At 56.8% G+C, this 14,656-nt stretch overlaps 1 protein-coding gene across 1 annotated transcript in view; it reads right to left on the bottom strand.

Annotated features, from left to right (window-relative positions):
• MAPKBP1 (mitogen-activated protein kinase binding protein 1) overlaps positions 1–14,656 on the bottom strand; it is a 51,735-nt gene that overhangs the window by 3,168 nt on the left and 33,911 nt on the right. The window contains exons 4-25 of the mRNA XM_056133750.1: positions 13,086–13,148; positions 12,899–12,956; positions 11,126–11,296; positions 10,072–10,209; positions 9,055–9,237; positions 8,902–8,919; positions 8,544–8,704; positions 6,592–6,781; positions 5,747–5,893; positions 5,359–5,534; positions 4,041–4,132; positions 3,747–3,872; positions 3,376–3,449; positions 3,147–3,268; positions 2,909–2,984; positions 2,700–2,811; positions 2,456–2,519; positions 2,123–2,257; positions 1,879–2,015; positions 1,717–1,772; positions 403–627; positions 21–187 (exon numbers count right to left, since the gene is read on the bottom strand). Of these exons, the coding sequence (XP_055989725.1) occupies positions 21–187; positions 403–627; positions 1,717–1,772; positions 1,879–2,015; positions 2,123–2,257; positions 2,456–2,519; positions 2,700–2,811; positions 2,909–2,984; positions 3,147–3,268; positions 3,376–3,449; positions 3,747–3,872; positions 4,041–4,132; positions 5,359–5,534; positions 5,747–5,893; positions 6,592–6,781; positions 8,544–8,704; positions 8,902–8,919; positions 9,055–9,237; positions 10,072–10,209; positions 11,126–11,296; positions 12,899–12,956; positions 13,086–13,148 (2,691 nt within the window). The remainder of the gene's footprint in view (positions 1–20; positions 188–402; positions 628–1,716; positions 1,773–1,878; positions 2,016–2,122; positions 2,258–2,455; positions 2,520–2,699; positions 2,812–2,908; positions 2,985–3,146; positions 3,269–3,375; positions 3,450–3,746; positions 3,873–4,040; positions 4,133–5,358; positions 5,535–5,746; positions 5,894–6,591; positions 6,782–8,543; positions 8,705–8,901; positions 8,920–9,054; positions 9,238–10,071; positions 10,210–11,125; positions 11,297–12,898; positions 12,957–13,085; positions 13,149–14,656) is intronic.

Here is a 14,656-nt window from a genome sequence, read left to right as displayed (position 1 = left end):
AGGGGGCGCAGGGCTCTTGCCTGGTGTCCAGTGTGGGGCTGTCGCTGGGCTCCGGATAGACGATACTGTCCTCGCCAGGCGTGGGCTCCAGGTCCTGAGCAAAGACCCCCTCCTCCTGGGACAGCAGCCGAATGATGTGGGAGCAGGAGCAGGGCTGGGAATGGGAGGGGTGTCTGGGTGAGGGTGTCTGTGCCCCCATTCTGGGGCTGGCTGCTCTCCAAAGCCAGGAGGTCGGGGTCCAACCTGTGTTCTGGCGCTTCTGCAGCCCCCCAGAACAACATGAGCCTACTCTCAGGACCCCCGCTCCCTTTGCTTCTCTAGCCCTGGCTGTGTCCCACAGAGCCCAGGCATGGAGCCAGCCCCAGAGGCGGGTAGAGGCTGCCCGGGACAGCACAGGCTCACCTGGCCAGCTCGGGTAGGCTGAGGCGCCTGTGGCCCAGACTTCCCCAGGGCAGAAGGGGCCATGGCGTCTTTCCCGGGGCCCTGACTGAGGGGAGCCATTGTGTCCAGCTGCCGCAGGTCCAGCATGGAGCGCACGCTCAGCTCCACGCCGGGCTGGGCCCAGCGGCCCCTCCTTCGGGGTCCTTGGGTGGCTGCAGGAGCGGGGTCCAGGAACTCCTCAGTGTCCTGTGTCTGGTGCGACAGAAGTGATCATGGGCACCTGCCAGCCATGGCAGCAAACCCTCCTCTATCCCAAATGTTGGCAGCACCAGCCACTCAGCTCAGCATCCTCCTCGAGACTCTTCTCATCCTGCTTCTGCTTCCAAGGAAGCTAAGTACTGCTGACACCTCGTAGGGGTTGATGCATGTCCCAGTCCTCACGGCCCAGCTGAGAGGACCCACTAGTCTCAGGCTCCACCGGCCACCTCACACTTTCTCTGAAAGTCCCTAAACTTGGCAGGCAACCCCAAGTCCAAAGCCCCTGAGACCTGATCCAGGGCCTGCTAAGCACCCCCATCCCCGCCAGGAAAGGGCCACTGCCCCGCCCCTGGGGCTCACTCAGAAAGCCCCTGTGCGGGCACTGCTCAGCCATGGGCCCCTTATGGCCTTTCCCCTTGATGGTTCTGCAAGGTCTAAGCTTCCTCCCCACCGGCCTTTAGAACTACCGTGTCAGTCACCTGTCTCCTAGGGGTGGACAGCAAAAAGGAAAAACAAAAACTTCAGTGCCGGCCGGGGCAATAGTACAGCGGGGAAGGCATTTGCCTTACATGCAGCCAACCCGGGTTTGATTCCCGGCATCCCATATGGTCCCTCTGTGCATTGCCTTGGGAAATTCCTGAGTGCAGAGTCAGGAGTAACCCATGAGCATCGCTGAGTGTGACCCACAAAGGAATAACAAAAAAAAAAAAAAAGTGTCTCCAGATTTCTCCTCTTCGGACCTCTGATCTTCTGGCACTTTAGTTTTAGCCCCTGGGTTCAGGCACCCCTTTCTATCCCCCAACTCTCCACCTGTTTCTCATTCACATTCACATGTGGAGTGGGGTCCACACCACAGTGAGGAGCAGGACTGTGCCCCTGGAGGTGGCAGCCGGGCTCCCATGAGGGGACCTAACCCAGCATGGCTGCAGCAAGTGCCCCCAAAGTCCCTTTCTTGAACACAAGGGATGGAGCATGTGGGCAAACCCCGCCCCAAGTGCTCACCAGGCTCAGACAGCCTGCTTTCCCCCAGCTTCACCCCTTGGCCCCTCGGAGGGCCTCAAAAGCGCCGTCACTCACCCGACTCATCTCCCAGTGCGACAGACTTCGGGGCAGGGCCGAGCTGGGCCCCAGGGCTGCACAGAGATGACAGTCAGAGGTTCCCATTTCCTCAGCCCATTCACCCCACGGTCCCCACAAGGCTCACAGGGGGCCGCTAGGGCCACGCTCAGGCCCACACACCTGGCTCCTTCTTGGTGCCTTTGGCAAGGATGGGCAAAGCTGGGAGCTCCTCTTCTTCAGTCCCCTCGTCTTCTCCCTCTTTGTCACTGTCGGACGACAGAGCTGGCACAGGAACGAGCACTGATGGGGCCTTGTGGCTGTGTCCAAGACGAGGACAACATGAAGAGGCAGCTCAGCAGGGAGGCCAGCTCCCTGGGGCTTGTTGTGGAACAGGCACCGGGAGGGCGGAGGGCGCAGCACTCACCAGCTGGGTCCGGCAGCCTTTTGGGGAGAGGAGGGTCCCTGTGGCCTGTTCCCTCGCTGCCGCTGGCGCAGCTCAGCCAGGCGCTGCCTCATACTGATGGTCATCTCAGAGCTCAGGCGCCACACAAAAACGCAGCTAAGAAGGGCCACAGGGTCAGGTAAGGGCAAGGGGGGTGGGGGCTGACCTGGGGTGCCACCCTCGAGGGCCAGGTGAGACCAGCAATACCCCAACCCAGTTGGACCTCCTGTGGGGAGTGTGGGGGACGGGGGAGAGTGAGGGTGTGGTGGGGGTGGGTTTGAGTGCTGGGCCTCCGGGAAGCCTGCTTCCGCTCACCTGTCCCCGGACACAGAGATGAGATGTTTGCAGTCATTACTGAATTTCATGCCAGTGACAATCTCTGTGCAGGACAAAGAGCATGGTCTCGTCAGTCACTCCGAATCCCCGGCCAAGGCTTTGTCCCCCACAGAGGAGATGAAGCAGGCTAGAAGGCAGGGCCGGAAAGTCCACGGGCCTCCGAGAGACTGAAAGAAAAAAAAACGGCAGAGCAGCAGGCGCCAGGGCCGAGGGTGACACTCACCTGAGTGGCCGAACATGGTGGCCACACACTCGCCTGAGGAGAAGTCAAAGATGGAGAGGTTCTTGTCAGAGCAGCTGGTGGCAATATAGATCCCGGAGGGGTCTGTCTGCACCTGAGGAGTGACCCCGCAGCTGGAGGAAGCCGTAGGCACAGCCCCTGCCCAGTCGGCCCAGCTCTCCGGGCCCACTGGAGCCCGGCCGGGGTCTCACCTTGATGAGAGTGCCGTCCTCCCCCTGGGAGCCCTTGAACAGCTTCTTCTGCTTCCCACTGCTGATGTTAAAGATCCTGCAAAGAAGCACACGCTGGTCAGCAGAGGCGGCCGCTCACCCCCACCAGGCTCCCCCCACACTAGGGTCCCAGACAGACAGACGTGGGGACCGAGCTGACTAGGTCTGACCCCCTCAGACACAGAGGATGTGAGCACCAGGGCTGGGAAGGGGTGCCCACCGAATATTCCGGTCCTGGCAGCCGATGGCTGTGTACTTCCAGCTGGGCTCCACGTCCATGTCGTAGAGGGTCGTCTTCCGCACCACGTGGTGTGTCCGTGTAAACTGTACCCCATCTCCAGACTGCAGGCAGGGAGCAAGTGGGCAGACCCCATGCTACACACCTCCCCACACAAAGGGAGACCCCCACACCCCCCAGGCTGGCCCACCCATAAGTGCGGGGCCCTCACCTTCTGGGCTGTGCGGAAATAGATGCTCTTGTCAGCCCCGCAGCTGATCATGCGCACTTGCCCATCGCTGGCTGCTGCAGAGGAAGGCGGGTGCTCTCAGCTCTCCCCACAGGGGCAGCCTCTCGGCCTTCCCTCCAGGACCCATAGGGCTGTGGCCTCCAGAGACATTAGGGGGCTTTCTCATTCCCCCCACCCCCCTCCTGCTCAGTCACCATGGCTGGCTCTGGGTCCCTGGGCAGAGGAACCATGTCCCACCCGTTTTCCCAGATGGCCACTATCCCACAACTCCACCAGCGGGGCAGCCTCTTCTCACGGGGGCAAGAGGCCAGAGGCAGTGGGTATGTGGATGGGCCTCAACTGCACCACCCCACCTGCAAACTTGACAGCTGTGATGGAGGACGAGTGCTCATCCAGCGTCTGCTGCAAACTGTATTCACGGCCCGCATCCAGCACATGGATCAGCCGGTCCCGGCTCGCAGATGCCAACAGCTTCAGACCTGGGATGGAAACACCCACCCCTTCAGCCCATAGTGCAGGTCCCTTGCTGAGATGAGCCCACACCCCTGGCACAGAAGGGAGGGCACTGATCACCACTGCACCTGCGAAGGCCCCAATCTTCCTGTGAGTTTCAGCCCCCAAGCATGGCCTGGGTCCTCTGCCCATACCTGTGTCAGGCTTCGAATACTCCAGGCACAGGATCTCGGAGTCATGGGCTTCCACCTTCAGCATCTCGCTTAAGGACTGTAGCTCGTGCACTCTGCAGAGAGGGGCAGCCAAGCCCAGGGTGAGGAGAGGGTGACGTCACTACTGGCTATAGGGGAGACTAATGTACCTTTACTTCCCCAAACTTTATTTATTCCTTTTTGGGTAATACCCGGCCATACACTGACGTTACTCCTGGCTCTGCACTCAGGAATTACTCCTGGGGTGCTTGGGGGACCATATGGGATGCTGGGAATCGAGCTCAGGTCAGCCGCGTGCAAGGCAAATGCCCTACCCGCTGTGCTATCGCTCCAGCTCTATTTATTTTTAAATGTAGGAGTACTGCTGTTTATTCCTTTCCCCAAACTTTGTTTTGTTTGTTTTCTTAAGTCTCACCAGGTGATGCTCAGGCATTACTCCTGGCTTTGTGTTCAGGAATCACTCACGGCAGTGTATGGGGGACCTTATGATCCAGTTGCTGGGGATGAATCCCTGGTCAGTGACATGCAAGGCAAGCACCCTACCTGCTGTAATATCTCTCCAGCTCCAGAACTTTTTTTGTTTCTGTCTTTCGGGTCACACCTGATATTGCTCAGGGATCATTCCTGCCAGGCTCAGGGAACCACATAAGGTGCTGGGGACTGAACTGGGTTGGCTGCGTACACAGCAAGTGCCCTAACTACTGCACTATCACCCCAACCTCCCAACCTTTTTGTTGTTAATTATTACTAATTCTGAAACTTTCAGGCTTAGAAAAGAGTTGCAATGAGTAAGAGAGCTTTCCCAATTCCTAATGTTCACCCAGTTGTCCCTAATGTAAACAACTCGGGACATTGGCACCAGGACAGTGAAAGGCAGCATGTGAGTTTCACCAGTGCTTCCTGGCTCCCAGCTCTTACCCAGAGCCTAAACCGTACTGTTATTTCCTCGCGTCTCCTCTGTCCTCCTCCACTCTGTGACCCTGCCCACCCCCCCAACCCCTGCCTAGGAACAAAGCATCTCGACTAGAGTTTGTTTTCTTTATCTCAAAACTAGGCTGAGTTCACAAATGCTGCGTCCTGCCTCGCCTCTACCGCATTATGGGCAGGAGGCTGCTGAAGCTTGATCAATTAAGGTAGTTTCTGCTGTGCCTTTTCCTTGCAAATTATACAGTGACTTGTTTACAGGATCTTGTCCTCCAATCTTTTTGAGCAAACTTTCTGAACGTTCTGGCTTGGGGGCGCCAGCCAGCCCTTTAGCCTGCACAGAAAGCGGTCAGCAAGCCTCCAGGCTGGGCCTCACCTGAGCGTGCCCACTCGGTCTCCTGAGGCGAGGTGCTGCCCGTTGGGGCTGATACACACAGAGCGGATGCCCACCCGGGGGTCCATCAGGGAACTGTCAGCTTTGTCTCCACCGGGCAGCTCTGTGTCCAGCAGGGCCTGAGTGTTTCCATCCACATAGATGATCTTAATGAGGTCCTAGGGGGACAGGTCGGGAGAAGGCAGGTGAGGCAGGGCTGACCGTCCAGCTGCAAGGGTGGAGGCTGTAAGCCCCAGTCCGCACAGCCTGGCCAAATGAGAGCTGGAAGATCAAGATCTGGGATCCAGATCTGGAGAAGGAGGTATGGAGACTGAGGGCTTGGGGTGCTCCCAAAGCGTGGAGTGGGGGGTCCCAGGACCTCGGGGCTCACATTGCTGAGTATGTTTCGGTGCAGGGTGGACCCGTGGACGCCAGAGCTCTCTGTGTTCCACAGGCGGATGGTGTTGTCGGAGGAGCAGGTGATGAAGGAGCTGGGGGGCAGGCAGGCCTGGTTGCTGTCCTTCACTTCAGGGTAAACCTGCAGGGACACGGGAGAAAGTCCAATCACCAGGGCTGAAGCCATATTACAGCGGGCTGGGCACTCGCCTTGTTTGCAGCCAACCCGGCTCGATCCCTGGCACACTGTAAGGTCCCAGCAGGACCAGGAGGTGAGCCCTGAGCACATCCAGGTGTGTTCCATAAAAAAACCAAACAAGCAGACAAAGTCCAGTCTCCAGTTCCGAGTTCCTGGTTGAGAGACACAGGGTAGGAAAGGACGGAGCACCGGCAGCTGCTTGGTGAGCATGTCCGAGCTATCACACCTGCTACACGGCTTGGGGAGGCAATGTGTCAAGCCCCTACGAGGTACTTGTGCTTCCCAGCTAGGATCTCTGACCGGATTCTTGAGCAGTGAGGTGTGTCACACACGTCACTTTACTGCTGAGGAAACAGAGACTAGGGCAAGTTCAGTGACATGTCCAAGGTCCTCCAGCCCAGAACCAGGCAGCAGAACAAAGGCAGGGGTGCTTGGGAAGAAGCCTGAGCTCAGTGAGCACTGCCATCCCTGCTCTAGCCTCAGACCATGGGGGAAGGGCTGCAGATGCACAGGTGTGGCTGGAGACACCAAGAGGTAGGAAGAATGTCAGGTGAGACTCGGGATCCCCCTCTTCACATGTTCCCATGCTCACAGGGTAACCCAGAAGAGGTGACACGCCTCCACCAGGCCCCTCCGCTAACCTCCACACTCCACACGCAGGAGGAGTGGTACAGAGCAGAGTACACCTTGCCCACTTTCTTGGGGTCCCGCACATCCCAAACATAAATGCTGTGATCGTTGTAGACACAAGAGAGCCACTGATTCGTCGGATCGAAGGTCAAGGCGATGGTGTCTGGATACCTGGCGTTGGTCACGCTTGAGAAGAGGCGGCTGTGGGGGCAGAACAGGGAACATGGTGGTGAGAGAGAAGCTGACGGACGGGGGACTGAAGGGATAAAATGAGAAGCCGGCCCTTGACAGCACCCCTCCGCCCTGCAGGCCTGCATGCAGCTGACTGAGGGAGCAAACAGTACTCGCTAGGCCTAGCGGGGTCCTGGGACTCTCCCAACAAACACAGACGCTGTCACCGAAAGCCAGCACCACACACTGGCTGCGGCCAGTATGGAGCAGAACCAGCATGGGCCCCACCATGCTGTGTGAGCACCGGCTCACACCGGATCTCTGTGCCAACTATGGAAATGCCGCCCCCCACCTCCCCGTCTGCCGGGCTGCGTCCCCTGCAGTGCGCACCACAGGCGTTTCCACCCCATCAGAGGCACAGTGCAATGTGGCGCCTGCCTCGCAAACACGGCCAAACCTCTGCTGTCATACACGTGCTAAGCGCAGGCTGGCAGCACTGCTGTCGGCCATCTGTGGTAATGCCAACATGTTCTGGTCAGAGTGGAGCCAGGGCTGTGTGAGAACACCACCAAAACGGGACACAACCCCCAGCTAGGACAACTAAAACAATGTGACCAGGATAAAGTGACCCTGAGGAGCACAGTGGGAAGCACCTCGGCAAGCAGCACCACCCACTCTGCACAAGAACATGTCCCCAAGAGCTCTGTGTGGACACCAAAAGCCCCAGCGAGCACTGTGGTGGCGGGTGTGGGCGGCACCACAGTTCCACCTGTGCTGGCAGGACCGGAGCAACAGCACAGTGGGTAGGGCACTGGCCTTGCATGTGGTCAGCCCAGGTTCATCCCAGGAACCCCATATCGTCCCCAGAGCACTACCAGAATTAACTCCTGAATCCAGACCCAGGAGTAAGCGCTGAGCACTGTTAAATGTGGCCCCCAAACAAAACAAAGATCAAAATATCTATGCTGGTAAGCCAAAATACATACTTTAAAAAATAACTGACTGAACCTGGAGTGATAGTACAGCAGGCAGGGTGTTTACCTTGCAAATAACCAACCCAGGTTCAATCCCCGGTACCCCATATGGTCCCCCAAGCCCATCAGTAGTAGTGCCTGAGCACAGGGCCAGAAGTACCACCAGGTATGCCCCCAAAACAAAACCAAAAACCAAAACCAAACCAAAACAAAACGAAACAAAAAACACCGGCATGGGACTGGAGCAGTAATACAGTGTGGTAGGGAACTTGTCTTGAAGATGACTGACCCAGGTTTGATCCCTGACACTCCATATGGTTCCCCAAACTCTTCCACCAGGAGTGATCCCTGAGAGGGATGCCAGGAATAAGTCCTGAGTACTGCCAGGATGGCCCCAACACCAACCAACCAAATGAACAAAACCATACTGGCATCAGACCCTGGTGATCACCACAGTGAAGGGACAGGAGGGGACAGGAAAGAATGGAACCAAACAGAAAATGGTTAATATGGTCAATCACAGACAGTCTGTTTGGGGACAACATCCAACCATAACAAAATGTCAACCCTTTGAAGCATCCCTCATGTGCTCAGAGAGGCGAGCCCACGCCCTCGCACAGGCCCTCCAAGCGCCCCCTTTCTGAGACACTCCCCCATCCCTCCCAGAATGAGGCTTCCTTGGCTGCAACAAGTAATGCGAGGCCCCAGTCTGTCTAGGGGTGCTCCCGTTCATCCCTGGAGTGATCCCGGAAGCAGAGCCAAGGAAGCTGGGCACAGGGCGAGGCTCTAGGACACAGGGCGGGGGTTCCTGGGCTCACCTGGCGTCCGTGACACTGGCAATGTCTGTGCCCAGGGCGTGCGGCCGGGGCAGGGTGCTGAGAAAGTGCAGGTTGGAGGGGTTGAAGAGGCGCACGGTGCCGTCGGCGCAGCCGCAGAAGATGTAGTCTTGACTCACGGAGATGCAGTGGGCCACAGTGGTCTGTGGGCAGAGGGGCACGAGGGTCAGCCTGGCCACCCGCTGCCCCCCGCCCACTGGGAAGCAGCCCTTGTACCAGCGGCAGGGCCCCGGGGGGCGAGGGGTGGAGAGTGAGTGGCGGTGGCCAAGAGCACCGGGAGGCAGAAGACGCAAGGAGAGAGGAAGAGCAGAGGTGGACAGGGGGGCTGGGCCCCACTTACTGTGAAGCTGTCTGTGTTCTGGGCAGGAGAGGAAAGCAGGGAAAGCACAGCAGAGAAAGAGCAGAGAGGAGCCGGTTACCCGGGTCTGGGGGTGGGGGACCCGGCCTCCCGCCCCAGGGTCCCCCACAGGCCCGCGCAGCTCGGGGCACTTACTCTCAGCTCCACCCACTTGTCCAGCAGCCTGCGGTCGCTGAACTCGCACAGCAGCCCCGAGGACGTGATGCAGAAGGTGCTGTCGGCCTTCTTCCCGCGCCCGCAGGCCACGTCCGTGAACAGGTTGTTGCGCAGCTCCCCCAGCAGCCCCGAGCGGCCCAGCAGCGGCACCGTGGCATTCACCTGGGGACACACATGCTGCTGCCGCCCCAGAGCCGCCAAGCCCCCGAGCTGGGCCACCCCCAGGGACGGCTGCAGCACAGGCACTCGGGGACCAAGGGGTGTGCTGGGGGCTGCGGGGGGACTGGGGTGCGTGTGAGAATCTGTACTGGGGCGTGCATGTTGGGGGTGCATGTATGTTGAGCTGCAGTGTGAGTCTGTGAGTACTGGGTGTGTGTATTGGGGCGTGTGTGTGAGGCTAGGGTATGTATGCATTGGGGAGGCATGCATATTGGAGGCGCATGTATACGAGAGTGCATGTGAGTCTCTGTATTGGGGGATATGTGTATTGGGAGGTATGTGAATCTGTATTAGGGTGGGTTTTTTTTTAATTTCTGTTAAAGAGCCATGATTTACAAGGTTATTGATAGTTACATTTTAGGCATACAATAATTCAACACCGATCCCTCCACCAGTGTCAACTTCTCTCTACCAGTGTTCCCAATTCCCTCCCCACCCCAACCCCCATTCTATCCATGTCTGTCAACTTGACAGGCATGTTACAAAGTGGTTGCCACTTAGATCTGAAAACTCATGTTTTCAGTTCTGTTGAGTCTGTGTTTTGGGTATATGGCTCTACCCCTCACTCTTATCACTGGGATAACTGAAGCCCCAGTGACTATTCATGCATTACTTCTTATTCTCTTCTTCCCACCTTGATTTCTTTCCTCTGTCTGTCTCCTCCCTATACGCGGGGGTCAAGGACGATCTAAGCATCCCTGTATTAGGGAGTGGTATGGGGGTGCATGTATTGGGGGTCATGCCTGAGCTGCTCCTGGCCCAGCCTCAGCCCCTCACCTTTGAGGTCTTGCTGTCATCGAGGTACCAGAATTTGATGTGGCGGTTGCCTGCAGTGACAAAGTAGCTGCAATCTTCAGAGAAGGACACGGCCGTAACCCGGCTGGACACCTTATTGGAGGCCACCACAATGTTTTTCTGGAGGCAGGGAAAGCCAAGAAAGCATCAAGATCTGCTTTTTAAGGCATAAGAAAGAGAATAAGAAGATAATGGAGAGGTGGATGGGACAAAGGCTTCTTGGTGCCAACAAGAGGGCTCACTGTCTGGGGCACAGGCTTGGAATGCAGGAAGCCTGGGCTTGAACACCAGCAAGCACCTCACGGTTGCTCAAGTATAGCCTGGACTGACCCCCCCAGGACAGGGCCATGAGCAGCCCCTGAACACTGCCAGGTCTGCCTCCGAAATAAAAATTAAGTGTTTATTAGGGCCAGGATGGCTCAAAGGGTAGGAGTACATGCCTGGCACCAGGCCCAGGCCCAACCCCCAGTACTTTGAGCCTGACCACAGCTCAAGCCCGGCCACCATAGAGCCAAGTATCACCAGCCACAGGCCCCTGAGCACTACTTAGGAGCCCCCATCCCCCGCCCACTCCTGCTGGAATAAAGTATTTCTTGGCAGGGATGGAACTCAGGAACAAACCCTTGCTTGACATGCACAGAGACCCTGGATTCTATCCCTTGGTATGCATGTGCACTTGCGCGTGCGCGCGCGCGCGCGCACACACACACACACACACACACACACACACACACACACACTTCCCTCCAGCATTTACTGGTCAGAAAGACAGGAGGAAAGAGAACCCTTTCTAGAAAATTCGAAGAGAGTCACTTCCTGGGGGTGGAGTGAGGGCAAGGTAGTTCCTCGAAGGCAGGAAGCCAGCCCCTTGCACGGACATGCTGGCCTCACAGCTGCTCTACTCTACTTCAGATCATTTCCCAGGAGGAGGACCCCGGTCAGCAGCATGGATACAGGAGCTCAGGTGGCCGCTTCCTGCCCGCCAGCAGGCTCTCAGACCCACCGAGGCTGCCAGGCCAGAGGCCGGCCCACTCACCTTCCAGGCCCACACATTGACGATCATGTCATGCTGGTAGCCCACGGAGACGATGTACTTGGCACTCGGGGAGAAGGCCACGCAGGCCACCCCGTACTTATGCTCCTGCAGCTCTGCCACCTGGCTGTGTTCAGCCACGTCCCACACACGCACGGCAGGCATGTGCCCGCTCTGCAAAGAGGCAGGGAGCAAGGGTGAGGGCAAAAGCGCTCCCCTCCCTCTCTTTCCCAGTCACCAGATGCAGCTCTGACCAACGGCCCCCGCCGGGAGTCAGGAGCAGGCGCACCTGGGCCACGCTGGAGGACACAGAACACACATCTGGGGCAGCAAAGGCTGTCCAGGACACACAGCCTCAGTTTGGTCCAGGATCTCTGCGGGCAGGATCTGTGCCTCTGTACCTGGGCCAAACGCCTGGGAGGGTTTTTTTTTTTTACTTTTAATTTTTAAAAAATTTTGTGTCACACCTAGCGATGCTCAGGGGTTACTCCTGGCTCTGCACTCAGGAACTACTCCTGGTGGTACTCGAGGAGCCATATGGGATGCCAAGAATAGAACCCATGTTGGCCATGTGCAAGGCAAATGCCCTCCCTGCTGCGCGATTGCTTCAGTCCTCCTGGGAGGATTTTAAGGGCAGTTAAAATCCTAAGCACCGAACTGCACACCCTTCAACCACAACCACTGCTGCCTCGCAGAGGGAGAGAAAGGGAGGAGTTCCACGTGTGCCCAGCAGGGGGCCCCAGGACACCAGGAACAAGATGTGCAATCTTCAGCAGCGGAGCTGGTGGGAGAGGCAAATCTTGGGGTTGGGGTTCCAACCTAGACTACAGAATTAAAGCAGGGGAGGTGCAGGTCCAGCACTACGCACGTGAACAAGACTTCAGGTGATGCAGACAAATACCAAGACTCAACAACTCTTTCAAGGCTCATACTGTGTACACAGACATACACAGATACACACATACTCGTACAATAAACACTGTACATACACACATATAGACTCATATAACACATACTGTATATCACATATACACTTATACAACACTGTGCACATATACATCTAACATACACACATATACTCATACAATAAGCACTGAATATACACATATATACAACCATTGTGTGTACATATATACACTCATACATTGCGTACACACATATACATACATACTCATACAATAAACATTGTGTACACATACATATACACTTATACACTACACATTATGTACATATGCACAACAGAATACTGCAGTTGTAAGAAGAGATGAAACCCTGTAATTTGCCGCTACACGGATGGGTCTGGAGAGTGCCATGCTGGGTACAGATAGTCGGGAGGGGCACAGGATGATCGCCTTCATATGCAGAATAGAGAAACATAGCAAGGGTGTAACAACTGTCGAAAGGCAACAGAAACTGAGACGTGCTCTTTAGTAGAAGTTTACAAAGGAGAGGGACAGGGGTATGTTTCATGATGTGGGGACACTGGGACAACAATGGAGAGAAGCAGACACTCTGCTGGAGAGTGCGGTGCTGGACTTGGTTATGCATGAAACCCTACCACTGAGAGTACTGTAAACCATGGCTCTAAATTAAAAATAAAAGTTAAATAAAATTAAAAAAATGAAATTACATGTACAAAAAGCTCCTTTCAAGACACAGCCAATACCACAAGGCCAGGTGACAGCAGCCCTCTATCCCCAGACCTAGGACCACCTCCCACCCCCCACCCACGGCATTCCCCCACCCTCCCAAAGAATAGCCCCTTCCCTCACTCACCTCACCAGTGACCAAGTACTTGCCATCGGGGGAGAAGGCGAGGGCAGTGATGGTCTTCCTGTAAGAGAAAGGTCAGCACAGTAGGTCTCCAAGCCTGCTCCCCCCTGCCCCCACCGTGGACCCCCCATAGCCCATGTGGCACAGGGAGCCCAGACAGCACCCCCTCAGCCCGGGGGCACGCACTCACCGGGAGCTGTTGAGGATGTGGTGCTGCTTATGTTTCCTGGGATTGAACAGCACAACCACGCACCTGGGCAGGGAAGGGACACACTCAGCACCAATGCAGCGCCGGGGGGGCTACCAAGCCATCTGGGACTCCGGTCACCCAGCACAGAAGCCCTCAGAAGCCCCCCAAAAGCAGCACCATGCAGTTCCCTGAGCAGGAGCACCATCTCTGGCCAAAGCCACCCAGAGCGGCGGGACAGGCTGCAGCCCCCACACAGGACACCACGTGACCCTGGCAGGCATCCATGCTCTGAGGCAGGGCGCAGCCTCTCACGTGGACGCCCAAGTACATAGTTGGCAGAGGGCCAGCTCCCCACGCCCTGTGGTGCTGGAGGAGGAAAGGGGTGACAGCAGAGGGCCCCAAGAACAGGCTCTGTAGGGTGAGGCGGGAAGGTCAGTGTGGCCGGAAAGCCTGACCAGCACCTGAAGTTTCTGCAGTGTCCAAGAAGTCCTGCCCCCAAGGGGACCAGAGGAGACCCCGCTGCACCCCAGACTGCCAGGAGACAGTGCCTGCAGAGAAGTCGGGAGCAGCCTCTCCCTCCAGGAGGCAAGACCCGGTGGGGCAGATTCAGACTGACTCCCTGGGGCAGCTGCAGGGGAGAGCACTGCACTAGGAGTAAGGGGCAGGGCGCCTCACTGCCCTCTGCCTCAGGCTTCCTCAGCACTATCCTGCTGGGTGGAACAGAGCTGCACCCCCTAACTTTGCTTACAGGGAATCTCATGGCACCCTGTCTCAGAATTCCCGCCTCCTTGCCAGGAACTGGAAGCAGAGGACGGTGTGGCCTTGGCCTCAAGCCACTCAAAGGTGCAGACTCCCTGGTGAGTCGTGGGGACACCAGGATCCGAGACACCCAGTTTGCCCAGGACTTCATAAGTCACATCTTCACCTCTAACCCCTCCCCCACATCCTTCCTCACACGGTTCTTCTTTCCGTCCCACCCCCGTCTTTCTCTTCCTCCTTCCTTTCTCTTTTCTCTCACTGTCACCACTTTGGGCCTCAGGCTTCCCTTCTGGAATGCCATGTCAGAAAGACTTTTTGAAATGTGACCAAGAGGGGCTCTTAGGTACAGAGGTCAAAGCACTTGCCTTGCACACAGGCAGCAGGCAACTCGCTCGATCCCTAGCACCACCGATGTTCTCCCTAAACCCTGCCAGTACTAATCCCTGAACAATGCCGGGTGTGGCACAAACCTCCCCCACAAGACAACAAAAGAAGATGATTTCAGAAACCTCAGTCCATATCATTCTCCCTTCCCTTTCCCAGTACACACACACACACACACACACACATATGAACATGTGCACCCTTGTTAGGGACACCCAGGATACAGGGGTCAGGGTCTTCCAGGGAACCTTCGTAAGATGAAAGTGCTCAGAGGAAGGGAACTGATTTCAAGATGATCTGGTCCACAAAATAGGAGACTAACACCCAAGAATGGCCGAGATTAGTACCAGGAATTTTGCTCCATGGATTGGAGGCCAGCCACACATGCTAGGGGAAAAGGCAGCTCAGATAGAGAAGGGAGCACCAAA

This window comes from Sorex fumeus, unplaced genomic scaffold (assembly GCF_029834395.1).
Source record: "Sorex fumeus unplaced genomic scaffold, SorFum_2.1 ptg000098l, whole genome shotgun sequence".
Lineage (NCBI taxonomy): Eukaryota > Metazoa > Chordata > Mammalia > Eulipotyphla > Soricidae > Sorex > Sorex fumeus.
The sequence above is the reverse complement of the archived record's forward strand: the minus strand, read 5'-3'. Positions and strand labels throughout refer to the sequence as shown.